The sequence below is a fragment of the Corella eumyota genome, chromosome 1 (genome assembly GCF_963082875.1).
Source record: "Corella eumyota chromosome 1, kaCorEumy4.1, whole genome shotgun sequence".
NCBI lineage: Eukaryota > Metazoa > Chordata > Ascidiacea > Phlebobranchia > Corellidae > Corella > Corella eumyota.
In genome coordinates, this window is record NC_137490.1 from 18,070,478 (window position 1) to 18,098,446 (window position 27,969).

The 27,969-nt window shown below is 27.4% G+C and overlaps 3 protein-coding genes across 7 annotated transcripts; all 3 read left to right on the plus strand.

Moving 5' to 3' along the window:
• The first annotated feature begins 139 nt into the window (after positions 1-139).
• LOC145740765 (chromatin-remodeling ATPase INO80-like) lies at positions 140-27,959 on the plus strand. 5 transcript variants are annotated; one of them, XR_014280910.1, is made up of 32 exons: positions 140-302; positions 483-573; positions 891-1,027; positions 1,143-1,222; positions 1,508-1,710; positions 1,828-1,881; positions 1,992-2,201; positions 2,392-2,488; positions 2,630-2,728; positions 2,903-3,013; positions 3,109-3,278; positions 3,450-3,605; positions 3,690-3,838; positions 3,968-4,052; positions 4,160-4,277; positions 4,426-4,603; positions 4,750-4,819; positions 4,893-5,074; positions 5,161-5,262; positions 5,340-5,640; positions 5,808-5,897; positions 6,071-6,206; positions 6,362-6,489; positions 6,689-6,856; positions 7,043-7,201; positions 7,331-7,433; positions 7,558-7,646; positions 7,843-7,939; positions 8,150-8,251; positions 8,408-8,500; positions 15,918-16,031; positions 16,508-16,645. XR_014280910.1 is itself a non-coding variant. In XM_082558606.1 (31 exons), the coding sequence occupies exons 1-30, from the start codon at positions 211-213 to the stop codon at positions 8,449-8,451; spliced, it is 3,801 nt and encodes a 1,266-aa protein (XP_082414732.1). In that variant the 5' UTR covers positions 140-210; the 3' UTR covers positions 8,452-8,500; positions 27,930-27,959. The 5 variants fall into 5 exon arrangements, 4 of the variants coding, with proteins under 4 accessions (XP_082414732.1, XP_082414730.1, XP_082414731.1 ...); XM_082558606.1 differs by lacking the exons at positions 15,918-16,031; positions 16,508-16,645 and adding an exon at positions 27,930-27,959; XM_082558604.1 differs by having other exon boundaries at positions 15,918-16,645.
• LOC145740766 (uncharacterized) lies at positions 9,217-12,726 on the plus strand. Its single transcript, XM_082558608.1, has one exon. The coding sequence runs from the start codon at positions 9,235-9,237 to the stop codon at positions 11,794-11,796; it is 2,562 nt and encodes an 853-aa protein (XP_082414734.1). The 5' UTR covers positions 9,217-9,234; the 3' UTR covers positions 11,797-12,726.
• Positions 12,998-15,926, plus strand: LOC145740767 (uncharacterized). Its single transcript, XM_082558609.1, has one exon. It carries the CDS (start codon positions 13,177-13,179, stop codon positions 15,730-15,732), a length of 2,556 nt encoding a protein of 851 aa, XP_082414735.1. The 5' UTR covers positions 12,998-13,176; the 3' UTR covers positions 15,733-15,926.
• Positions 27,960-27,969: the final 10 nt, after the last annotated feature.

Below are 27,969 nucleotides of genomic sequence, written 5' to 3' on the forward strand. Positions count from 1 at the left end.
TCAGAAACACTGAATTAATATGAGTGCGACGATTTTTGGTCAGGTGATTTACACGTGCGTTTTTTTGTTTTGGCTTCAAGTTTACGTAAAAACCAAACTATTATGTAAATTAAGATATTTATGTCAAAAAAAGGTTTCAGAAAAATTTTAACTAAGACTACATTTAAGTTTAATATTCATGATAAATTTTTATAATTTAAATCAAGAGGAATGGATGTACAACGCATTTTATCGTCGCTAAACTGCGACTTACTTTTATCTGAAATTTCAAGATTTAACGAAGAGGATGACTCAAGTTCAAGGTAAAATTTAATTAAAATTTGTTAATAAAAAATTGTATAAAAGTTTGCAACGTGAACAAACAGTATGGCTACTTTGTGTTTTAAGTTTGAAGATGACCTGTTATGAAGAAATTAAGAATAAAAAAACGTATTTTTTTATTTGATGTAATGTTTATACAAAAAAATTATTTTTTTATCCAGTGATGACGAACAGAACATTACTCCAACAAAAACAACCGAAAAAAGAATTATTTCATTTGGAAACATTTCCAAACATCAACAATTTGTGAAAGTACTTTTAATTTTCTTTTTAATTTATATTATTAATATACAGGCAGCGTGGTGTAGTGGTAATAACACTTGTCAAACCACATGAAATTGTGGGTTTAATTTCCACTGCTCTCATGCTGTAGTGGCCTAAGTAAGGCGCTATAAATGGTTTAAAATCCTGTTGACCTAATACTTAATCAGCAGTTTAATTATTGAGAAATTGTAATTTATAATATTTCCCAAAAAGTATAGACTTATATTAGAATAAATAAATAACAAGAAATAGTATCATTAAAAAAATTTTTGTTCAGTTTAATTATTTAATTCTAACTTATGTAGGATTTGTTGGAGGAATCTTCTGATTCAAGTGATGAAGAAATCTCTGTTGAGGAGCAACTGTATGTTCATAATCTTGTGTCTAAATATCGACAATCTGCAAAACTCAATGACACTTTTTTAAAGTACAAGCATTTTAGGTATTACAATATAGCAAAGAATTGTTTGTAAAGTTTTATATTTTAGAAAGCAAATTTAAAATGTTAAAAAACTTTTTTTTTGCTATTCTGGTTAGTAATGAGATTTTTTTTCTAGTTGTGATGTATTAACTGGTGAAGATCAGTGGATAACTCATTATCAAACATTACCAAAATCAAAATTGTCAAATAAAACTGGTAAGTTTATTGAATGGATTATTTTAAATAAATAAATTACTCGTAGTCCATGGTTGTTAAATGGAGCCTTTTATGGTCCATATAAATTTTTTCCAACATAAACCTGTTTTTAAAATATATGTTTATATACTGTAACCTGTTTTATATTTGCAATAATTTATACATGGTTCTTGTTCTGTTTATAAATTTTGCCTTTCCTTAATTTTTGTGATTCAAGTCGATTTTGGTATGTTTAAATTTTAGTAAAAATTTTTACTTTTAAAAATTAAATTTTATTTTTTGTAGATTCCAAAAAACTGTCTAAAACCGATGATGATTTCTTTGAAAATTTTGACAACGATGAAAAAATGAAATCTGATAAATTGAGGTCAATGTTGAAGAATGTTTCAAACTCTAAGCGAAAAACACATGGGTCTAAAAGATTGGTTGACATCAGTGTTGTAAGAAAAAATATCTGGAAAAATATTGCAAAAAAGGAAATACCAAAGGTAGAAAAATGTATTACAAAAATGAAAAAATTGATTTTTAATACACATAGGTGAAATATTTTGTTTAAAATTTGCTTTAGGTTAAAACATTTTACAATTAATTTATTTTATTTAAAGGCATTTAGGCAAAGATACCAAAACCAAGTTTCAAAAATGACACTCCTTAAAAAGGTAAACAACAACTAAATTAAACTTTATTGTACATAACCTATTCATTTATTTTTTAAATATTGTTATTTATTAAAAAGACACTCCAAAACTATAAAAACAAAATTCCGTAGGTAAGTAAAGAGGCTGCCAAACATTATCGCCGCAAAGCTTCGTTTTCTTGCAATATTTCCCGCCGGGAAGTCAAAATCAGTCTTGCTCGTCGCTTAACTCGTGAGGTCGCCATCTACTGGAAAAAGTTCGATAAAGTAGAAAAAAGTAAAAAGAAACAAGCTGAAAAGGAAGCAATCGTACAACGGAAATTGGACGAAGTTTTTAAAGAGGTATGTGGAAGATTTTTTTAAAATATTTTTTTATTAACATTTTTATTGTATTAAGCTAAAAAGTTTTTAAAAAATTTAATTTGATTGTATTAGTAAAAAATTTTGCTAGATTTAAAAGTGTTTTTTATTGGATTTTTAGGTTTATTTTCATATAATTGCTTCAGACTTTAATAAACTTTATTTCTTTCAGACTTGTGAACAACATAAAAAGTTAAATTTTTTAATTACTCAAACTGAATTGTTTGCTCATGTTATAAGTAAGAAAATCAATAAAGATTTAGTTAAAGGTGAGTTTAATAAGTTTTTGTATTTGGTTAAAAATTCTTGTATGTTTAATGATTTTAAAGTAAAAATACAAATGATCACTAGTTTTTAAATTTTTTTTCATTTTTTGCAATTTTGGAAAAAAAGTTGAATTATTTATTTAGATGAAGAAACTTGGAATAGTGAAAAACAGAGAATTTTATCCCAACTTGTTGTCCCAGAAACTTCACATTATTCATCTCATTTAAATAAATATCCTGATGGTAAATATTTAATTTGTTATTACATATATTATTAGAACATAAGATATTCTGATAAGTTAAAGTCAAAAATTAAAAATTAAGTGTAAATTCAGAAATTAATTTTTAATAGGGTTTAATTATCTTTGTATATTTGCTTAAATATAAAATATATTTTTATTAATATTGTACATATAGAACAAGAGGAATGCAGTGCAGAACAATTGTTACATAATGTTCAATCAGCTTGCCAATTACAAGAAACTAAAACAAAACAATTTACTTCAACAAAAACTAATGATGATATTAGTAAGCATAATATAATGTTTAAAAGTAGTTATTTTATAGCTTACACACTATTTAAATTGTATATTTGATAATAATTTTATTATTTAATGTTGTAGTAAATGCTGCTGAAACATCTTTATTAAATGGTCAACTGACCGGATACCAAGTTAAGGGTGTGCAGTGGTTAGCAAGTTTGTATGCCAATGGATTAAACGGAATATTAGCTGATGATATGGGTCTAGGAAAGACTGTACAAACCATTGCATTTTTGGCTCATCTAGCAGAAGTAAAATTAAAAATTGTTATTGCGTTAAATTAATTTCAGTATTTTTTTGTACAGGTTTTGGCAAATTAACACTTTCAAATCTAAAATTTAATTTTTTGGGTTTAAACTTTATTTTTTACAAATTTTCCTATAAAACTGAAGTATTTTTTCATCGAATTATTTATTTTTTAGCATCATAAAATTTGGGGTCCATTTCTAGTGGTGGCCCCAGCTTCTACACTTAACAATTGGCATCAAGAACTTGCAAGATTTTTACCCAACTTTAAAGTTCTTCCTTACTGGGGAAATACTACTGAAAGAAAAGTTCTAAGACTTTTTTGGAACAAGGTAATTGGATAATAAGAATAATTCAATTTCTTAGTTCCCTTATCCATTGTTTTTGTTGTTAATTCAGTTTTCATCTTTTTTCAGAACACCAAATCTCAGCCTGCTTCCAAATCACCGTTTCATGTATTGGTTACAAGTTATCAACTTGTTATCTCAGATTTCAGATATTTTCAACAAATTTCGTGGGAATATTTAATTCTAGATGAAGCACAAGCTCTTAAAAGCTCCAACAGGTAATAGATTTCTGAGTAAAATACATTAATTAAACTGATGGAAACAGACCAAATAAATGAGAATTTTTGTACATACTATTTGTACAAATATTACGTTAAATAATTTGAATTTTGATTTTTTTTACCTAGTCAACGTTGGAAGGCCTTGTTGGATTTTAATTGTAGAAATCGTCTTCTTTTAACTGGCACACCAGTTCAAAACACAATGGCAGAGGTAATTATTTTAAAATTAAAAAAATCTTTATTATAAATATGTAATTTGAAAAAATATATTGTTAAAGTGTTTATAAATTATCTTTATCAGTCATAATTTTTTTTTAGTTGTGGGCGTTATTGCATTTTATTATGCCAACGTTGTTTGACAGCCATGCTGAATTTAATGAATGGTTCTCCAAAAATATTGAGAATCATGCTGAAAATAAATCCAATGTCAATACAGGTAATCAGTAAAGTTTAAATTGAAGACCATAAAAAATATTCTTTTTTTCTTTTTTTTTCAGTTTGGTTGTTATTTAATATTTTTAACTGTGTTTTTTTCTTACATTAACTCAATAAAGACTTAAAATTACCATTTTTTTAACTTACAGCTGATTTGTCACGGCTGCACATGATTTTAAAACCATTTATGTTACGGAGAGTTAAATCAGAAGTAGAACACGAACTCACCGATAAAATTGAAATCAGAATGTTGTGTCATCTTGCCCCGAGACAACGCTTGTTATATGATGCTCTTCAGAAAAATATTACAGTTAATGATCTAATGAGGTAATAAATCCATTCTGAAATATTGGTTTTATGTCAAATTTTATTAAAAATATGTTAGTTTGGTAAAGTTTTGGAATTATAAGTTTTTGTTTGTTGAATTTTAACAAATTGTTTATAAGAATAAAAGCATTATTTTGATTTTTTAGAGTAACTAGTACATCAGCACAAGCAAACAGCAATAATATGCTGATGAACCTTGTCATGCAGTTTCGAAAAGTAAGTAGAATACAATATGAACCTGTTTCAAAAAACAAACATTTTTAATTTTTATTATCCTATATTTTTTTAGATGTGCAATCATCCAGATCTATTCAAAGCGAATTATAATTTGTCAAAATTTTATTTCCATTTACAACCTTATAAAATATCAAGATTAATATATCATGAATTCCTATCTCGAACTTATAATTATTCAAAATCAAAAATTTTGTATTCTGATCTTAACATACACACACCTACACATATACACAGGTATAAATATAAAATCAATTTTTTATTAGTTATTGTTTTAAAATTTGTGTTTATTTTAAATTTGTTTTAACAACTTTTTGTTGCAGATCATTCACAGAAGACATTCTATCTACTTTTTCATTTTTGTCCTTGCTTAAGTTGTCTTTCAATCAGTATTTTTATCTTACATCTTGTTCACAACTAGAAAGGTGAATTTTTATTGTTTTTTTCATGTAACATTCAATATCTTGTTTTAATATTTTTACCAAAAATATTTTACTTGCAGATTTTCAAAACTGCAAGCAATGAATATAAAATTCATCAACAAATTGCAACATTTATTATTTTCTGGGCATTTCAAATCAAAAAAACAAACAAGTTTTCACAAATGGTATTGCAGTTGTTTCAACTGTACCAAACCAAACTTAAGATTTCCTTTAATTCAAGATTGTTTACAATTTTTTGCTAACACTGAGTCTGTGCTTTGTGGTTTGTTATTTACTCAAAATTATGAAAATTTTTTGTCTAACATCGATTGCACTATAACAGCTATTGTTAAGAACTCATGCTCTTCAACTGAAATTAAGGTATGTAGTGTTTTTTTTGTATAATGTTGCTTGAATTTGTTCAAAAACTTATTCAAGTAGAAGTTTTATAATCCTTACATTTTATAATGATCTTTACAATTTATAATGATTTTTACATTTCAATGTTTAATTATTTCAATATGATATATTTTTATAAACAAATTTAGACACAGCAAGGCAGAAGGGTAGTGATATGTACAAAACATTGTGTTCCAACTGCAGTTCCCAGAATTATTTCCTCTGTTTATTACCCAAAGGTGAATGTTACTTTAATATTATCAAAAAAAATGATATTTTAATAGATGCCAACTTTCTCTTTAACTCTGGTAAAAAGCTTATTTGATACAGTAACTGTGTTAATTAAAGAGAAATGGTTTTAATAACTTGGTAACAAACCTTTTTTTCTAAATTTAAAACTTTGTTTTATTAGGTGTACAGCATGCCACCATCTATTTATTGCAATGACAATCATGCTTTAATTAAATTGCATTACCTTTCATCAAAACTTAAAAAGTTTGATGGAATTTGCAAAAATGTAAAGTGTTTCACACCAATACATTTTCCTGGTAAGTAAAAAAAAAATTAATATAAAAATCACCAAACATTTTACATGATAAGGTTCTTACTTCTTAAAGGGTTATTGCAATATTTTTTACACACATACCAGTTTCTTTGATTTTCACATAAAATTTTAAACCAAACAATATCGGTTTATTTTAAGATCGGGAGCAGTTAGTAGTTGACAGTGGAAAACTGCAAGCCCTTGATATTCTATTACGAAGGTTAAAAGATGAAGGTCACAGAGTTCTTATTTATTCTCAGATGACCAAAATGATTGACATTTTAGAGGTAAAATAGTGAATTTTAAATACTGTTGATGTTTAGTTAGAGTAATATACCCAGTACCCTAAAAGGGTTATCCTAATTTACCTAACTTAATTTAGGTTTTAGAAGTACCGAACTAAATCAAAAACTAACTTAATTGTCACAAACCATATTAAAACTTTTTTCAAAAAAATTTTGTTTTTATCCAACAATATAATTGTAGGAATATTTAATCTTGCGGAGTCATACATATGTAAGATTAGACGGCTCCTCTCGAATTTCATCCCGACGAGATGCAGTCGCCGGTTTTCAATCACGAGATGACATTTTTGTGTTTTTGTTGAGCACAAGAGCTGGAGGATTGGGAATTAATCTTACTGCTGCTGACACAGTGAGTTTATTATTAGAAGTGCAACAATATATATCATGTTATAAATAATGTTCTTTTTGTTAATTTAATAGTTAAGCCTGATCGCCTTAACAAACTGACTGAGTTTGATTTTCAATAAAATATTATGATATTTGTAAAACCTTTTTTAGAAAAAAAAATATTTTACTAGATTTTTTTATTTTTTAGGTAATCTTTTACGATAGTGATTGGAATCCTGCAGTTGACCAACAAGCAATGGATCGAGCTCACAGATTAGGTCAAACCAAGCAAGTAACAGTGTATAGGTTGGTTTGTAGGGGAACAGTTGATGAACGAATATTGGAAAGAGCTGAAGCAAAGAGAACGGTAAATTATTTTTTAGTTTAAAGTTGTTTGTTTAATTAATAGTTGATTATGCCCTTCTCCCACCTTATTTATACAAATTTGAGATACTTTACTTTGTATCAACATTATGCCAAACTATTTAAAATTAAGATACAAAGATTAGTTATTTCTGGAACAACATCAAAAGTCGATTCACTAAAACCAAAAGAAGTTTTCACATTGTTGCTGGATGACAATCAGATTTCTAATAATTGTGAGTTAACGTTAAAAGTTGTATTCTAAAAGCCTAGTATAAGCATTTGTTCATTTTATTATGATAAATGGTGAAGTTTTATTAAATACTTGTTTGTTTTATTTATTTGATTTTCTATTTTTAGTAAGTTTTACTGATCAGAATAACTTACAACAACCGGGAAGAAAAGAAAGAGTTGGAAAAAAACGTGGCAGAAAACCGAAGTCACAGAAAGTAAGTTGTTTGATCAAATGTCAAAAACTTGTACAAAACAGTTAAACATATTTTTTTAATTCAAGACTTTTTATAATTTAATTACAATATACAAAAAATAAATTCGTTTGTACTTTTAAGTTGTTTAATGCAGAAGTGATATTTAATTTTTTTGTTTTTAATTACATTGATTTTAAAAAAACTAATATTTTTACAGCCAATATCACCCAAAGTTCATACAATTGATGAAGATGATAAAATCATTGTTGTAGATGATGATGTAACTTCTAACACAAGTAGTGAACTTACTTTAGGTAAGTCTAATAGAGTTGCATACATATTAATATGCGTATTATAATCTTTTAAATTGTAAATTTATTTTTACTTGAATAGTGTTTTTCACTTTTTCTTTTATGTTTTTTTGGTTTATTGTACACTTTATGATGTTCACGAAACAATAGTAAATTTAAAGAAAAAAGTTTTAAATTTTGGGTTTTGGCTTTATGTTTTTAATTTATCTGTAGACCTTAACCAACCTGGCAAATCAGGGATTCAACTAGAAGGAACTAAAATCCCAATTTTGCTAAAACCGACAAAACGTCATGTTTCTACTTCCTTAAAAACAGGTAAACTTAAAAATTAAATTATAAAAAACGCAAACTATATTATTTGATGTATAATTTGAACTTTTTTGTAATCAAACTAAGTAACTTAATTTTTTAGTTTAAAATCCTATGAAGTTTCTGTTAATGTGGTTGAATTGCAAATACTTTAATTTGTAGAAATAAAGAAGAGAAGAAGGGGTAGAAAAATGTTTGGAAATTAAGCCCTTACAACTACATCAAAATCTTCCAAACGGTCTACAAACAAATAAAGTATGGATTTTAGTAATATATAAATGTTGTACAATATAAGTCATAATTTAAAATTTTAGTAAACACTAAATAATAAACACAAAGTCCTACCTAAACTACTTTCAGTACACAACTATTTAAAGATTGTGCCAGCCTGAAAATGTACATTTATTTAATGTTTGATGAAGTGAGTAACATAACCTTTGTGGTTTTGTGCTTGAGATAGTAACATAACCTCCGTGGTTTTGGGCTTGAGAAAACATTTTTGTATTATTGGGGATGTTATTTGTTTAAATTGAATTATTAACATGTAGTCATTTTCTGTCTAAATTAGTAATTACATGTTAATAATGTACAAATGTACATTAAGGATTTTCTGTTGCAGTAGTATTGGTCAAACATTTTTAATATAAAATATATAAATTTAATTTTGTTGCCTAAATTTAACAAAATTTGCAAATGATTTTTAATTTAAGGCTCAACTAAAAACATGGTAATACAATACTAAGGAAGTTAATTATTAGTCATGTATTTGTGTAATGTTATTTAAGTTATGACAGACTAAACGCTTACATATTATTTACATAAAACATCTATTGTTCAGCTAAATTAACAATACCTAGGTAGTCACAACACTTGGGTTACTAAGCGATAAGAGTTGTTTTTATCAAACAACTCAAAGTTTATATAAATGAATAGAATCAGCAATTTCAGTTTATATTTTAAAATCAGTTTTTTTGGCACTATTTGATGCAATGGATACAACTAATATACCTATAGATGATTTTCGTGTCCCTGATGACAATCTTAAAAATACTAAACAATTTGAAGATATTCTAAATGAGATAAAAAAAGAAACCTTAGTGATACTAAATATTTATGGCTTTCCAGGCACTGGAAAAACAACGCTTCTACGAAAACTTGCAAATCAATTTCCGTTTAATGAAAATCAATCTCCATCGGTAGACTTCGCGGAAGCAATTAAATATCACATTGAATGTGACAGCAATGGTCAAGATTTAAAGTCAGGATTAGTGAGTTTAGCCAAGCGAATGAATGTTCCTGAAACACAGATGGTTATAAATGAAATCGAGAAAAACAAGTCCAACATGCTTGTGGATATTCTTTGTAAATGTAAGAAACATATTGTTATTGTTATAGAAGATGTCCAATCTATTAGCTACAAACTGCTTAATGATTTAATAAGAAATGCTAATAACACCCATGTTGACTACAAATTTCATGTTTACATAGCAAATAAAAGAAATAATTTAGGTTTTCAAGAAGGCACCCAATTAAATAATTTTAAGTTGAAAGAATTAACAGGATTCACAGAAAATGAGGGAATTGAATATTTAATCGGGGAGCAAAATTGTTCTGAAGAAAACAAAAATGCTGCACTTGCTATTGTAAAAAAGTTCAGTGGTTCACCATTAGGCATGCTTGCCGCTAAGAAATTTTGTGAAAAGGTTGAAATTGACTACATTCAATATAACCAATTTTGTTCTTTAGACAGTCAAAATGTGGCCTTGGAGGAGAAAAATGTTTTATTGGAAAATTATGGCAATTCATATCAGCATATTTTTCAAGCTATAACTATGCCCTTTATCTCAGAAAACCTTTCGTTTTATTGGAAAGTTATGTCATGTTTAGCTTATTTGCACCATGCTTCGATTCCACAAATTGTTATTACTACTTTATATCGACTTTTAGGATCTCTTAATCATAAATTACAACTTAAAATAGAAGTGGGTAAACTGAAAAGTGAATTCAAATCCTATGGAATGTGTAAAATCGAAGAAGTAAATAATTCTACCTTCTTTAATTTTCATGAAGTTGTTTTGCATGCATTTCGATGCAATCCATGCTTGGAAATCAACCCAATAAAGGAGATTATTTTTGCAATGTCAGCACTTATCACCAAAGACATGAGGGATAAAAAATCTTCACTTTACATGAAAAGTTTATCTCCACATCTACATTCTTTACTTGACCATTGTAAAACTAGGGATGATACTGACAATCCAGTATTTACCAAAAAAGAAGGCGACAATTTGGATTTTGATTGGGTTTTAAATGAACTGGTGTTATCCAACTTATTCGAGATTTTTGGTTCTGTTGCACAAAGCAATTGTGAATATTACTTGGATTTAGCTATGACAAAAGTTTGGAACATTATCAACTATTTAACACAAATCAAATATAATCATGATGATTTTAACATGTCAAGAATTACAGAAGAAGAAATTGGTAATGAACTAAAATTATGTCAAACAGCTGGAGAGAAATTGCCAAAAGGTTTTATTGCAGACTATGAGGCAAAGGTTTGTTCATATAAAATAAAAGCACAACTACAATTTTTGCAGAGTGAATGCAAAAAAAAGGATCCAAAAAATGCTACCAAGTTTCAACAGTTTCAACAACAGTTTAGAAAAGATTGCATACTAAATACTAATAGCATCGAAGTGTTACAAGAATGTGGACTTTTTCTTAAAGAAAAAGATCACAGAAAGATGTTTTTTGTTGAGCGCCTTGCTTTAATTCTACACAGTAAAAGCCGAACTTCACTTCACAACAATTTAGAAGAAAACAAAAATTACCAATCAGGGAAATTGCATTCAGAACATGCTTATCAGCTAACTAAAAAATGTGAAACAGATAATGCAACCATGCTGACTCAATATCTATCTAGAACAAGCGGTTATTTTCCTCTAATTTTAAAAGAAAATAATATTGGTGATTTGCAAAAAGCTAGGATAAAATGCCAACAGGAAATAGCAAATAAAAATCTTGGTACACCTGTTAATATGTATGAACATGGCTTCATTATGGAATGGTGCCAGGAGCGTAAAAATCGAATACAATTGCTTCATTATCTTGTTGTTATTAATACAAAATTATTTAATACCTTAAAATCGGATCAAAATTTTATACAAAGCAGTACAGACAGTTGCAATGAATTGAAGAATCTTCTGACCAATAATACTGACCCACAAGACTCAATTAAACCTAAGAATTTCATATACTGCGCAAACTTTTATTCAATTTCAGGTGAACATGGTAAGGCAGTGGAATGTTTTAAAGCATTTTTAACCAAATTTGCCAACTCAGGACGGGCTAACGAATATCCCTGGGCCATATTACAGTATGCTAAGGCAGTTAAACATGGAAAATTACAACACGAAGTTGATTTTGTTATAAAAGAATGTAAAAAAATTCAAGACTCACATTCATGTTCAAATCAAAAAACATCTGATGGGTTACAGGCTGTTTTAGTTGAACTAAAAACCTGTGATTGGTTACCTAGTTCGTCATAAAAAAGACAAACCTGTAATTGTTTTTAATATTCTGTTGTTATTTTTAAATTATTATTTAAATTGATTTACGTGCTTAGTAATTAATATTCATTGTTAGGTTTTCTAGCCCCATTCTTTTTTTTAAAAGGTTGTGCTTTATTCTACAATATAAAAAAAAAATAAAAATTTTATTGTTTGGCCTTATATTGATTCTATTGAACTTAAATACAATGGTACTGTTACAGTTATATGTTTGATTGGCAATAACCTTTTTATGAATAAACACAATGTCGCAGGCACCTTTAATACCTGTTAATAATTGATTTTTACCCCATTATTTCGTAACTTAGTTTAATAAACAAATATTTTGACAACTTTTTAGCTCTAGCTGGGGAAGTAAAAGTCTTGTTGTTCTATTTGATTTTTTAATTTACCATTCTTTGTTTAACTACTATTTTTTAATATTTTTATCTTTTTTTGTGGAGTAGTTTCCCTTGGACCAAAATGGCATTTAAGCTTGTAGACTTAAAAAATTAGATTTAATTTGTTAAAAGTTAATCTTGATGCGTATTTTTTTATTTTTTATTTTTATTAATTTTGCAACTGTTGTTTTTGAATCGGCTATAAAATCATTATTACCTAAGAAAACTGTTTTTTTAAACCATTTAAGATTGCTGTGTATAAACTTCAACAAATAACTAATTAAAATCAATTTTACAGTTTATAAATTGTTATGTTTAGAACATTTTTTCTTAGAACATTTTTAATATAATGGCCACATTATACTGTTGGTAGTTTATTTGATAAACAACTATCCGCCCCCTTAGAACATTTTTAATATGATGGCCCACATTATACTGTTAGTAGTTTATCTTTTAAAAATAAAAATTTAGTAAGAAACTGCATAAAACTAATATACATAAAATAGTTAACAAATAAATATATTATGTTTAGCTCAATTCTAGTACAATTTATAAATTTGATTAGAAAAAGTGGTATATAAACATTTTTTAAGTATATGTTATAAAAAAATTATGAGTATAACCTTGTCTTTATAATAAAATAACCATAATATAATTAATGCTATGTATTTTAAATGAAATCTTTTCATATGGAAAATAAAATTCAATTTTCTTTGGAACATATTAATTACTGTATTTTAAAAGTTTTTTTGTAAATAAGTCAAGCAGAAAATTAAGCCACGTATCACTCGTTAGCAAATACAAAACATACGGCCAAATTATTGTAACATTTTAGAACTTTAGAAATATGCAAGTCAAAAAATCTAAATTGGTTTATACATGTTTTTAAAACTTGAGTTTTTGTATTTTGTTTAAATGTGTATTATTTTGTAGGTAAGATTTTTATTTGTTTTGTATTGGGTAATAAAATTATTCTGCAATGGATGAAAACAGTATTCCTATTAACAACTGTAGTGCGCTGCCTCGCCACACTCAAGATACTGAGCAATTTAAAAACATTCTTGATGAGGTAAAAACATACACATCAGTAATATTACATATTAATGGCTTTCCAGGCACTGGAAAAACTACACTTTTACTGAAACTAGCAGCTGAGTTTCCATTTGTAGATTCCGAGGAAGCAATTAAATATCACATTGAATGTGACAGCAATGGTCAGGATTTAAATTCAGGATTAATAGGTTTAGCTATGCGAATGGATGTTCCTAAAACACAGATGGTTATAAATGAAATTGAGAAAAACAAGTCTAACATGCTTGTGGATATTCTATGTAAATATGAGAAACATATTGTTATTGTTATAGAAGATGTCCAACCAAGTAACCATAAATTGTTTGTTGACTTTCTAAGAAATGTTGACATAAAAAGCAATCATTTTGTTAACTTCAAGTTTCATGTTTACATAGCAACAAGAAAAAATAACATTGGTTTTCGACATGCACTTAATGAGCTTTCGAATTTTGTATTTAAGGAATTAAAAGGATTTACAGAAAATGAGGGAATTACATATTTAATTGGGGAGCAAGATTGTTCAGAAGAAAACAAAAATGCTGCACTCGCTATTGTTCAAAAATTCAGTGGTTCACCATTAGGCATGCTTGCAGCTAAAAATTTTTGTGAACTACTTGAAATTAATTACATAAACTATAACAAACTTTGTTTCTTAGATAGCCAATGTGTGACAATGGAAGAAAGTAATGTTTTGATGGAAACTCACGGCAAATCATTTCAGCATATATTTCATGCAATTACAATGCCCTTTGTCTTAGACTCAGAAACATTTTATTGGAAAGTTATGTCATGTTTAGCTTACATGCACCATTCTAATATTCCAGAAATTATTATACTGGCAATATGCAGAATATTAGGAGCCAAAAATAAGGAGGGTATACTGGAAATTAAGGTTGGTAAGCTCAAAAGCGAATTAAAAAATTATGGAATCTGCAAAATCGAAAGTGGTAGTGATTCTATTTTATTTAATTTTCATGAAGTTGTTTTTCATGCATTTCGATGCACTCCATGCTTGGAAATTGATCCACTGAAAGAGATGATTTTTGCAATGTCAGCGGTAATTACGAAAGATTTAAGGGATGAAAAATCTTCACATTACATGAAAAGCTTGAATCCTCTGTTACATTCTTTACTTGAGCACTGTAAAGCCAAGGATAATACTGACCATCCAGTGTTTACCAAAAACGAAGGTGACAATTTAGATTTTGATTGGGTTTTAAATGAACTGGTGTTGGCCAACTTGTTTGAGGTTTTTGGGTCAGTTGCACAAAGCTCTACTTTTGTTTTTGAAAAGCAATGTGCAAATAATTTGAATTTTGCTATGGACAAGGTTTGGAGTGTTATTAACTATTTGACATTAAACAATTACAACCAAAATGATTTAAACATGTCAAGAATTGCAGACGAAGATATCGAAAATGAAGTGAAATTATGTCAAACAGCTGGAAAGAAATTACCCAAAGATTTTATTGCAAACTACGAGGCAAAAATCTTTTCGTATCAAATTAAAGGTCAACTAGACTTTCTACGGAGTGAATGCACAAGACAAAATCCATTAAATGCTGCCAAATTTCAACAGTTTCAACAAGAATTGAAGAAGCATTCAGTACTGGATATTAAACAAATAAAAGTGTTACGGGAGTGTGGTCTTTTTCTTAAAGATGATGATCACAGAAAGTTGTTTTTTGTTGAGCGCCTTGCTTTGATTCTACACAGTAAAAGTCGAATTTCACTCTACAAGGACTTAGATGAAAACCGGGATTACCAATTGGACAAACTACATTCAGAACATGCTTACCAGCTAACTAAAAGATGTGAAACAGATAATGCAACAATTCTTATACAGTATCTGTCCAGAACAAGTGGTTATTTTCCTCTTATTTTAAAAGAAAACAACATAAATGATTTAAAAGAAGCTAGGATAAAATGTCAACGAGAAATACAATTTAAGCGTGACACACCTGTGAATATGTATCTACATGGCTTTATTATGGAATGGAACCAAGAGCTTACAAACCAAATACAATTGCTTCACTATCTTGTTGATATTAATAGAAAATTGTTTGAAACTTTAAAGTCAGATTGTAGTTTTGTGGAAGAAAGTACCAAAAGTTGTGATGAGCTAAAGAATCTTTTGACCAATAACATTAATACCAATATTTCTGTTATACCAAAGAATTTTGTACATTGTGCGAGGTTTTATTCACAACGAGGTGACCATACAAAAGCCATGGAATGTTTTGATCAATTTTTGAAAAATTTTAAAAACATGAGAAGGGCTGCTGAATATCCTTGGGCCATATTACAGTATGCTAGAGCAGTGGAACTTGGAAAAATACAAGACAAGGTTGAGTTTGTTAAAAGTGAATGTAAAAAAATTCAAGACTTGCGTTCATGTTCAAATCAAAAAATATGTGATGGGTTACAAGCTGTTTTAGATAAACTAAACTCCCGCGATTGGTAACTTAGTTTGTGATTAAAAAAGCTGATCTGTAATTGTTTTTAATATTTTATTGGTAGTTTTAAATTATTATTTAAATTGATTTACGTGCTTAGTAATTAATATCCATTGTTAGATTTTCGCGCCTGTTTTTTAGTATGGAATTGTTTTTTTTTAAATTAAATACAAAAACAAACTTTTGTTGTTAGGCCTTCTATTGATTCTATTGAACCTAAATACAATGGTACTGTTACAGTCATGTGTTTGATTGGCAATAACTTATTTATGAATAAACACAATGTCACAGGCACCTTGAATACCAGGTAATAATTAATTTTTACTAAAGATTTTCTGCTTTTAACATTATTTTGTCACTTAGTTTAATAAAAACAAACAATTTAGCAGCTCTTAAGCTCTTGCAAATGGCAATAAAAATGTCTTTATTTTGTTTTAAAATGTCTTTATTTTGATTTTATAAATTTACATTTTTTTAGCTAGTTATTTTTTTATATTTTGTCGTTATTGTAGAGTTGTTTTCTTTAAACCAAATTAGAAATATTAAAAGTAAACCTGTGGAAATATTGGATTTAAGTCAATTAAAGTTAATTCTGATGTACAATTTATTTTTATTGATTTTGTAACTATTGTTTTTAAATATAAATACAACTTTTAAAGTTTGTTTTTAAGTATAAACATTGCAATGAATAAATTAAAGCTTAAACCCAGCAAAGCAAAATAAATAATATATTGCTAATAACTGATTTAAACCAATTTTACAATCTTAAATTTGTTATTTTAGGGTTTTTTATTGTGGCAAGTATGAATTTTTAACAAATTTTTATTGGGGCAAGTTAAACCAAGTTTGCTGAGCTTACTAGTTATTTAGTTTTTTTTTTGGCAATTAGGCAAACAATAAGCAAATTACCTATAATTTCCTCTTATAGCCCACATTATACTATTAATAAAATAGTACTTAATACTACAAATTCATTAAAAAAATAAAATAAAAGTGATATACAAAAATGGTTTAAAATTTTTTTGAAATTTATTGTTTGTTTTGTCTTATTCAAATACAATCTTTTGTAACTCTAATAAATAAATTTTCTTTAAAACATATTTTTTACTATTTTAAAAAATGGCTTAGAAAGGGCTAATTGAAAATCAGTCAAGCAGAACTTTGTTTCTAAGCAACACAAAACTAACGAACACGTAGTAAAGTCACAATGTCAAGGTAATGCAAAATTAAAGAACGTCTTGCATTGATTCTCCACAGTAAAAGTCGAATTTCACTCTACAAGGACTTAGATGAAAACCGGGATTACCAATTGGACAAACTACATTCAGAACATGCTTATCAGCTAACTAAGAAGTGTGAAACAAATAATGCAACCTTGCTGACTCAATACTTATCCAGAACAAGTGGTTATTATCCCCTTATCTTAAAAGAAAATAATATTTGTGATTTAAAAGAAGCTAGGATAAAATGTCAAAATACAATAGCATTTAAAAAGCTTGATGTGCCCATTAAAATATATGAGCATGGCTTGCTCAAGGAATGGAGTAAAGAACCAAAAAATCAAATACAGCTGCTTCGTTATCTTATTGATATTAATCGAAAATTGTTTGAGGCCCTTAAGTCAAATCAAAGTTTTATAACAGAAAGTACAGACAGTTGCAATGAACTAATGAGTCTTCTGAAAAATAACATTAATTCTAAAATATCTGTTATCCCAAAGACTTTTGTATACTGTGCAAGATTTTATTCACTTTTAGGTAAATATAATAAAGCAGTTGATTGTTTGGATACATTTTTAAATATTTTTGCCAGCACTGGACGAGCCAATGAGTATAATTGGGCCATGTTACAATATGCAAAAACAGTAGAAGTTGGCAAAATTCGGGGCAAGGTTGACTTTGTTATTTCTGAGTGTGACAAAATTCTTAATTTGCAAACCTATGTAAATCAAAACATACAAAATGGGTTAAAAAATGTGTTAGAAAAATTACATTCTCGCGAGTGGTAAATTGTTAATCTATTTGACAACTAAAGTATTTAGTTAAATTTGCAGTCAAGTCTCCAAAGTAAAATAATGTTTACCTTTTATATTTGCTAATTAACAAAAAGCATATTGCCAATTTATACCAGATGTTTATTTCTTGTTGCATTTAATTTTGAACAGTTCTATTTTTACAAGTAACATAAACTTAAATAATTGTCAAATGAATTGTAGTACTTCCTATACATTCCTCTCTGATTCTTGTTCATATTTTACAGTCTTTGCTCATTTTCTCTCCTACTTTGATCCTATTAAATTTTCTTTCATACTTTACGGTCCCAAGTTTCTTCGAGAATTGTTAAGTAAGTAAAGGCGACCCTGTTAAACTACAACGTTGAAAAAATTGGTTTATTTGAAAGCATTATTTCTTAATTTTTGTTTAAAAAAAGTTAATAATTATTAAAGCCTAATTTTACTTCAATGTTAGTATTCAACAAAATATTCATTATCCACTCATTGATTATGTAACTTTGTTAAATGTAAATAAAATTTGATGTGTAGTAATATACTAAACCTACATATAATTTATTACAACAGGGGAATATTAAAATGATGTAAATAACAGTTTAAAATCAATTTTAAATCCTTTCAAATTATAAACCAAGAGTTAAACTATTTAAAAATAATTAAATGAATAAACATTTTTGAATGTTAAAGTTACTTGTATAACTAATATTTAAAGTGTTATTTTGATCTGTGAATATATTTTACACATACAATTTGTTTTGTTGACAATACAATAAAATAAAAGCTAGATTTAATGTGTAATTTAGTATTTAAGAACTAAAAAGTGATTTTTCTTGAGGTCATATTAATTACTGTATTGCAAGGTAGACTGGTTAAATATAAAAATTAGTCAATCCGCAATTTTTGTTTACAAAACAACACATAAATAGTTTGCAAAGCTGTTGCAAATTTACATATTTGAATTTTATAAGTGTAAGAGAATAAGATATAAGTTAGTTTTAGGTTTCTGTTAGAAAAAATGATTTTAGTTTTAATTGGTTCTTCATTGTATATAAAAAAAACAAACTTTTTTTTAGAAGTTGTAAATTGTTTTGTATACATATATGCTGTTAATACAACAACTATGTCCATAATCCATCCCGTGACATTTCATATTTATAACTTACCAGGTACTTGAAAAACAACACTCCTACAAAAATTAAAAAATAAATTTTTCTTTCATTTAAAATCAATTTTTAGAAAATATGGTCGAGGCAATCAAATACAAAATTGAAAGTCAGGGTTAAAAAATTTACCCTTGGGGTTGCTTCCGGTTAAAAAAAATTGTAAAATAACTGATATCAATTACATAACATACACCCAATTTTGTTCTCAAGTTAGTCAATATGTGACCACTGAAGAAAATATAGTTTTGCTGGAAACTTATGCCAGTCATTTCAACATATATTTTATGCTATCACAATGCGTTTCCCAGAGTGCTATGAAAAAAGTTTAAAATGTTATCAACTTTTTAACAAAAAAAACTTACAATCATATGGACTTTGACAAGTTACCGAGAAAATAAGAAAAAATTTTATTTCATTTTAGGACACAATACTAATGCGATAAAATGTTTTGATTCATTTTTAAATATTTTAACTAACAAAGGAACGTACTGATGAATATAATTTGGCCATTCAAAGAAAATATTAGTTTTTTGTTCTATCTGATTTAAAAATTACATTTTTCATTTAGCTTTTTTTAGGTTCTTTTTTTAACTCTTTAGAGTAGCTTCCTTATTATTGTTACAATAATATAATTAAATTTTATTAAATCTGTTTTTAATAACAGTGTAACCCTTTTTAAATAGAAGTAATAACATGTTATATAGAAAAAACACAAAAGGAAGTCACTGGATGTGTAAGCAGTATTACGAATAAAAAATAAGGCTACAGACTTGCACTATATTAGCAAACACATATAGAAATAGTCACCATGGAAATCTAAGGATACAATTCATTACCTAAATAGAATAGATAAAAACTAAGCCTGTAGACATAACAAATTGAAATTAATTTATTAAAAAGGATCCCGATGTATAAACTGTTTTTATTGATATTGCACTTTTGTTTTTAAAAACAAACCAGAACAGAGAAAATTTAATTAAAAAAGTTTAAGTTCGCAAAAAATTAAAATTGTGTCTATTATGGTGTAAAAAAGGAAAAACAATATTTTTTAATGAAACATGTTAATTTACAATTTTACTGAGTAAGAATGATTGCTTTGTAAGTTTTTAAAAGAGAACATTTAAATAAACTTTAAACTATTGGTATAACAACATAAATAAAGCTAGCTAAGACAATTTTAATAATTATGAACTAGAATGCAAGTTTACTTTTGGGGACAAAAAAAATTTAAATGATAATCAGTCAAGCAATAACTTTGTTTACAAATCAACATATATTTAACTGGCAAAGCTGTGTAAAATTCACAATATCCAACTGAGTATCATAACAGTCTAAGTAAGCAAAGAACTAAGTTGGTTTTAAGCAGTTGTTAAAAATTGGATTTCATTTAGTTTTTTTTTTACTTTGTAGAAAAAAAATTCTTTTTATGTAGTTGAATCGTTTATAATACATATATACAGTAGATACAAGTAATATGCCTATAAATCATTTCAATACGCTTCCTGGTCAACTTACGGATACTGAAAAATTTAAAGAAATTCTAAATGAAATAAAAAAAGAAACATCAGTTATATTACACATTCATGGTTTTCCAGGAACTGGAAAAACAACACTCTTACAAAAACTTGCAGAACGTTTTCCATTTCTTGAAAATCAATCTCCATCTGTAGACTCCATAGAATCAATTAAATATCACATTGAATGTAACAGCAATGGTCAAGATTTAAAGTCAGGATTAATAGGTTTAGCCAAGCGAATGGATGTTCCTAAAACACAGATGGTTATAAATGAAATTGAGAAGAACAAGTCCAACATGCTTGTGGATATTCTTTGTGAATGTGAGAAACACATTGTTATTGTTATAGAAGATGTCCAACCCATTAACTACATATATTTTGCTAATTTTTTAAGAAATGTTGACAAGGAATCCAGTCAATATGTTAACCACAAATTACATATTTACATAGCAACAAGAAAAAATAACATTAGTATCTTGAAACAAGAAAGTACTGAACTTCGAAATTTTAAATTTGAGGAATTACAAGGATTTACTAAAAAAGATGGAATTAAATATTTAATTGGGGAGCAAGATTGTTCAGAAAAAAACAAAAATGCTGCACTTGCTATTGTAAAAAAGTTCAGTGGTTCACCATTAGGCATGCTTGCCGCTAAGAAATTTTGTGAAAAGGTTGAAATTGACTACTTTCAATATAACCAATTTTGTTCTTTAGACAGTCAAAACGTGGCCATGGAGGAAAAAAATGTTTTATTGGAAAATTATGGCAATTCATATCAGCATATTTTTCATGCTATCACTATGCCCTTCATCTCAGAAACCAATCCGTTTTATTGGAAAGTTCTGTCATGTTTGGCTTATTTGCACCATGCCTCGATTCCACAAATTATTATAACTACACTTTGTCGACTTTTAGGATCTCTTAATGAGGAATTAATACTTAAAATAGAAGTAGGTAAACTGAAAAGCGAATTTAAATCCTATGGCATCTGCAAAATTGAAAAAGTGGATAATTCAACTCTCTTTAATTTTCATGAAGTTGTTTTGCATGCATTTCGATGCAATCCATGCTTGGAAATTAACACACTAAAGGAGATTATTTTTGCAATGTCAACACTTATTACCAAAGACATGAGAGATACGACATCTGCACTTCATATGAAAAGTCTAAATCCCCATTTACATTCTTTACTTGAGCACTGTAAAGCCAAGGATAGTTCTGACCATCCAGTATTTACCAAAAAAGATGAAAATGATTTAGATTTTGATTGGGTTTTAAATGAACTGGTGTTGGCCCATTTATTTGAGGTGTTTGGGTCTGTTGCACAAAGCTCTGCTTTTGTTTTTGAGAACCAATTTGCAAATAACTTGGATTTTGCTATAAACAAAGTCTGGAATGTTATTAACTATCTAACACGAAATGATTATACTCACAATAATTTTAACATGTTAATAATCACAGAAGAAAAAATTAATAATGAAGTAGAATTATGTCAAGTAGCTGGAAAAAAATTGTCACAAGATTTTATTGCAAACTATGAGGCCAAGGTTATTTCATATCAAATTAAAGGTCAACTAGACTTTTTACAAGGTGAATGCACAAGACAAAATCCATTGAATGCTGTCAAATTTCAACAGTTCCAACAAAAATTGGAGAAGCATTCAGTACTGGATATTAAACAAATAAAAGTGTTACATGAGTGTGGTCTTTTTCTTAAAGATGATGATCACAGAAAGTTGTTTTTTGTTGAGCGCCTTGCTTTGATTCTCCACAGTAAAAGTCGAATTTCACTCTACAAGGATTTAGATGAAAACCGGGATTATCAATCAGACAAACTACATTCAGAACATGCTTATCAGCTAACTAAAAAATGCAAAACAGATAATGTGACCATGCTCACTCAATACTTATCTAGAACAAGTGGTTATTATCCCTTAATCCTAAAAGCCAATAACATCAGTGATTTGAAAGAAGCTAGAATAAAATGCCAAAATGATATAGCGGATAAAAGGCTTGATATTAAAGTGTATGAGCATGGTTTAATTAAGGAATGGAGTACAGAACTAAAAAGTCAAATACAACTTCTTCGTTACCTTGTTGAAATTAATAGAAAGCTATTTGAAACCCAAAAGTTGAATCAAAATTTTGTTGAAGAAAGTGCTAAGGCTTGCAATGACCTGAAGAATCTTTTGACCAGTAACATTGATTCAAAAATATCTGTTATACCAAAGACTTTTGTATACTGTGCAAGATTTTATTCAATTTCTGGTGATCATATTAAAGCAATCGAGTGTTTTGATAAATTTTTAAACATTCCAAAACAAGCAGGACGAGCCAATGAGTATGATTGGGCCATGTTAAAATATGCAAAAGCAGTAGAGGTTGGCAAAGTTCGAGGCAAGGTTGACTTTGTTATTACTGAATGTAAAAAGATTCTTGATTCGCCAGTCAGCTCTAAACAAGAAATATTAAATGGGTTAAAAGATGTTTTAGAAAAACTGAATACTCGTGATTGGTGATCAATTTTTTTAATGTGTGTGATAAAAATTGATGCTGTTTACTGTTTCTGTTAATTTTAAGTGCAACAACCTTGGTTTTATTTGACAATAAAACATCAAATAATGAAAGTCAATTATTAACCAGTTTAATTGCAACAAACGTTCAAGTCTGCACCATGATACTGGTTTCCTTTATCTCTATATAGTTCAATAACCTTGGTCTTTTCTAACAGTAAACATTTAAGTCAACATTATAAAACTGATTTCTTGTTTCCCTGTTAATAATTAAAGGCTTTATTTGCGCGTTGTTTGTGCTTTAAACTGCGATAAATTTGATAAAAGCATTTCCCAAAGTTCTTACTGAAAACTGACTGTTTTTAAATAATCAAATTTAAAACATATTTTAATTTGTTGTATAATACATTTTGTTTTATCACTCAATAAAGTTCTTGTATATTTTATATTTATCTCATTTATCACAAATAAATTTTTTATGTGTGAATCTATTATTATTGATAATGCGAAATCAGTTTATCTATAAGAATATCATCTTTTACATTTTCAAGATATCGAATACGTAGAAGTTCAGCATAAATTATTTAGCAAAGCATGATGATATTATATTGCACATAGGAATTTAGAAATCAATATTAAATCTGCTGGTTGTAAAAAAATTCTTGATCCTGCAACACATTTAAATGAAAAAATACGAAAGAGATTGGAGAATGTTTTACAAAAATTAACTACCAGAGATTGTGATTTATTTTCATTGTTTTACAAGGTTTAAAAAAAATATAAACTTTAAAAAAAAATACAAACTTTAAAAAAAAATAGTTATTTACCATTTTAATTTTAATAACCCTTTAATCTGCATTTTTTTTGTTTTTGGGTATTTATTGTTTTTAAAAATGGACAAATGTAATTTTAGACTAATTTTACTTAAAGAAATTTTAATCATAATAAAACTTTTCGGTAATAAATAAGGTTCCTGGATATGTTAAAATTGCTTTCAATTTAATACCCTAAAATACTGTTTAAATGAAAAACAGTTTATTAATACTAAATTATAAATAATATAAATAATGTAAATAACACTTACAGCAATTTTGTAATTCAAATATTTTGGTTACAAGACATAAATTTTTACATATAAATTAGTAAAGTAATAAAGTTCTATTATATTGCAATAAATATTTGATTTTAAATTTAAATTTATTAAATTGTATTTTTAGAGTTTGTTATACATTTTAACATTCAATAAATGTATAGTAGTTTTCTATTAGGTAGATGTGTTGTTTAAAAATCTTTAGTTAAAATTAAAATACATTTTTAAATAGAGTGGTATAAAAATTTTAAATAAAATAAACATATTCACATCAGAGATATTACACATTCACATTTTTTCAAAAAATTACAAAAATGATTTTTGTTGAGATCACAAATGGATTAAAATGTAATTTTTAGATTTTGTAATATTATAGTCTTTGAGTTTTTTAAATTTTAGTTTTTTGTTGTTAATTGTTTTAATTTTTTACATGTTAATTACATTGGAAACACAAAATCTATTGTTTTGCTTAATTAAAAAAACATGGGCTGTGACAAAGCCTAGGTGAAAAGTTAATATTGATAGTAAGCACCACAAAGTGTAAAAAAGTGTTAAATAAAAACAAAAAATTTAGGATATTTTTGTTTTTGTAAAAGTTATTTTAAGAATTTTACTATGACTATTTGTTCGTAATAATATACTACATTGGATAAAAGTAATATGCTTAAGGTAATTGTTTGCGATTGAGTAATTTATTAAAACTTTTTATTTGAAAAATAGAAACGGAAATGTTAACCACGATTTTCGTTTAACTAATTGGTAATTAATGAACTAAGTCCTTAAATGTTATTCATTAATAATAAAATGTCAGTTTTTGAATTTTTCTTTATATTGTGAGCATTAACTATTTAGTTTTATAAAAAAAAAAGTTTAATAAAATAAGCCATTTAAACAACAGCTTCTTAAAAATTAAAATTGCTAGAATTATAAATTTACTAAAAAAGGTTTGTACGTTATAGAACTATTAACATTACAACACAAAGTTTAAGTAATCTGGCATAAGATCAACAATTTTAAGTTTTTGTTGTAGAATTTAAAGTATTTTTAGTAACTCAGTTTTGCTGGAAATATTATATTACAATGACTAGCTATTTAATGTCCATAGATGATTTTTATGTGCTTGATGGTCAACTTAAAGACACTAAGCAATTTCAAGAGATTTTTGTTGAGATTAAAACCTACACATCGGTGATATTACACATTTATGGTTTTCCTGGGACAGGAAAAACAACACTTCTAGAAAAACTAGCAAATAAATTTCCATTTCTTGGAAATCAATTTTCTGAAAATGCAGCCGAAACAATTAAATATCACATTGAATGTAACAGCAATGGTCAAGATTTAAAGTCAGGCTTAAAAGATTTAATAAAGCGAATAAATGTTCCTGAAACACAAGTTGTTGTAAATGAAATTGATAAAAACAAATCCAATTTGCTTGTGGAGATTTTATGTAAATTTGAGAAACACATTGTTATTGTAATAGAAGATGTCCAACCTATTAGCTACAAATTGTTTGCTGATTTTTTAAGAAATGTTAACAAAAAAAGCAATCAATATGTTGACTACAAATTTCATGTTTACATAGCAACAAGAAAAAATAATTTTGGTATCTTGGATCAAGGAGAAACTGAACTTACTAATTTTGTATTTAAGGAATTAAAGGGATTTACAGAAAATGAAGGAATTAAATATTTAATTGGTGAACAAAATTCTTTAGAAGAAAACAAAGATGCAGCACGCACTATTTTTAAAAAATTTAGTGGTTCACCATTAGGCATGCTTGCAGCTAAAAAATTCTGTGAATTAATTGATATTGATTACAGAAAATATAACCAATTTTATGCCCTGGATAGTCAATATGTTACAATAGAAGAAAATAATGTTTTACTAGAAACTTATGGCAATTCATATGAGCATATATTCCATGCTATTACAATACCATTTGTTTCTGAGTCTAAGACATTTTATTGGAAAGTTATGTCATGTTTAGCTTATTTGCACCATGCTCATATTCCACAAGTCATAATAACCGCTGTATGTCAATTACTAGCAGATAAAAATAAAAATTTCCTACTTGAAATTAAAGTGGGTAAGCTTAAAAATGAATTAAAAAGCTATGGAATCTGCAAAATTGAGAAAGTGGATAATTCAACTTTATTTAATTTTCATGAAGTTGTTTTGCATGCATTTCGATGCAATCCATGCCTAGAAATTGATCCACTGAAGGAAATGATTTTTGCAATGTCAACACTTATTACCAAAGACATGAGAGATACGACATCTGCACTTCATATGAAAAACTTATATCCTCATTTACATTCTTTACTTAACCATTGTAAAACTACTGAAGATACTAACAACCAAATTTTTATCAAAAAAGAAGGCATTGATTTTGACTTCAATTGGGTTTTAAATAAATTACTAGTGTCAAACTTATACGAAGTTGTTGGTTCTCTTGTTCAAAGATCTTCATTCAATTTTGAAAAGCCAGAAGAAAATTACCTAGATTTGGCTATGGAAATAGTGGTACATGTTATTAAATATTTAACATTTGATAATTACAGTTATAAAGATTTTAACATAAAAAGAATTACAGAAGAAAATATTGAAAATGAAGTAAAAATGTGTCAATTAGCGGGAGAAAAGTTGCCCAAAGGTTTTATAGCCAACTATGAAGCAAAGATTATCTCACATCCTATAAAAAATCAACTAGACTTTTTACAAGATGCATGCGGCAAACAAAATTTATTGAATATTCCTAAGTTTAAAGAATTTAAACAAAGATTAAAAAAAAATTGTTTACTCGATACCAAAGAAATTGAATTATTACGAGCGTGTGGTCTCTTTCTTCAGGAGGAAGATCACAAAAAGCTGTTTTTTGTTGAACGTCTTGCATTGATTCTCCACAGTAAAAGTCGAATTTCACTCTACAAGGACTTAGATGAAAACCGGGATTACCAATTGGACAAACTACATTCAGAACATGCTTATCAGCTAACTAAGAAGTGTGAAACAAATAATGCAACCTTGCTGACTCAATACTTATCCAGAACAAGTGGTTATTATCCCCTTATCTTAAAAGAAAATAATATTTGTGATTTAAAAGAAGCTAGGATAAAATGTCAAAATACAATAGCATTTAAAAAGCTTGATGTGCCCAATAAAATATATGAGCATGGCTTGCTCAAGGAATGGAGTAAAGAACCAAAAAATCAAATACAGCTGCTTCGTTATCTTATTGATATTAATCGAAAATTGTTTGAGGCCCTTAAGTCAAATCAAAGTTTTATAACAGAAAGTACAGACAGTTGCAATGAACTAATGAGTCTTCTGAAAAATAACATTAATTCTAAAATATCTGTTATCCCAAAGACTTTTGTATACTGTGCAAGATTTTATTCACTTTTAGGTAAATATAATAAAGCAGTTGAGTGTTTTGATACATTTTTAAATATTTTTGCCAGCACTGGACGAGCCAATGAGTATAATTGGGCCATGTTACAATATGCAAAAACAGTAGAAGTTGGCAAAATTCGGGGCAAGGTTGACTTTGTTATTTCTGAGTGTGACAAAATACTTAATTTGCAAACCTATGTAAATCAAAAAATACAAAATGGGTTAAAAAATGTGTTAGAAAAATTACATTCTCGCGAGTGGTAAATTGTTAATCTATTTGACAACTAAAGTATTTAGTTAAATTTGCAGTCAAGTCTCCAAAGTAAAATAATGTTAACCTTTTATATTTGCTAATTAACAAAAAGCATATTGCCAATTTATACCAGATGTTTATTTCTTGTTGCATTTAATGTTGAACAGTTCTATTTTTACAAGTAACATAAACTTAAATAATTGTCAAATGAATTGTAGTACTTACTATACATTCCTCTCTGATTCTTGTTCATATTTTACAGTCCTTGCTCATTTTCTCTCCTACTTTGATCCTATTAAATT

Bases quoted from the DNA above. Each gene is read 5' to 3' on its own strand.
- LOC145740765 (XM_082558606.1), top strand. From the start codon at position 211: ATGGATGTACAACGCATTTTATCGTCGCTAAACTGCGACTTACTTTTA. The intron at 303-482 runs GTAAAATTTAAT...TTTTTTATCCAG, and splicing joins GAGGATGACTCAAGTTCAAG to TGATGACGAACAGAACATTA. The intron at 4,053-4,159 runs GTAATTATTTTA...ATTTTTTTTTAG, and splicing joins TTCAAAACACAATGGCAGAG to TTGTGGGCGTTATTGCATTT.
- LOC145740767 (XM_082558609.1), top strand. From the start codon at position 13,177: ATGGATGAAAACAGTATTCCTATTAACAACTGTAGTGCGCTGCCTCGC.
- LOC145740766 (XM_082558608.1), top strand. From the start codon at position 9,235: ATGGATACAACTAATATACCTATAGATGATTTTCGTGTCCCTGATGAC.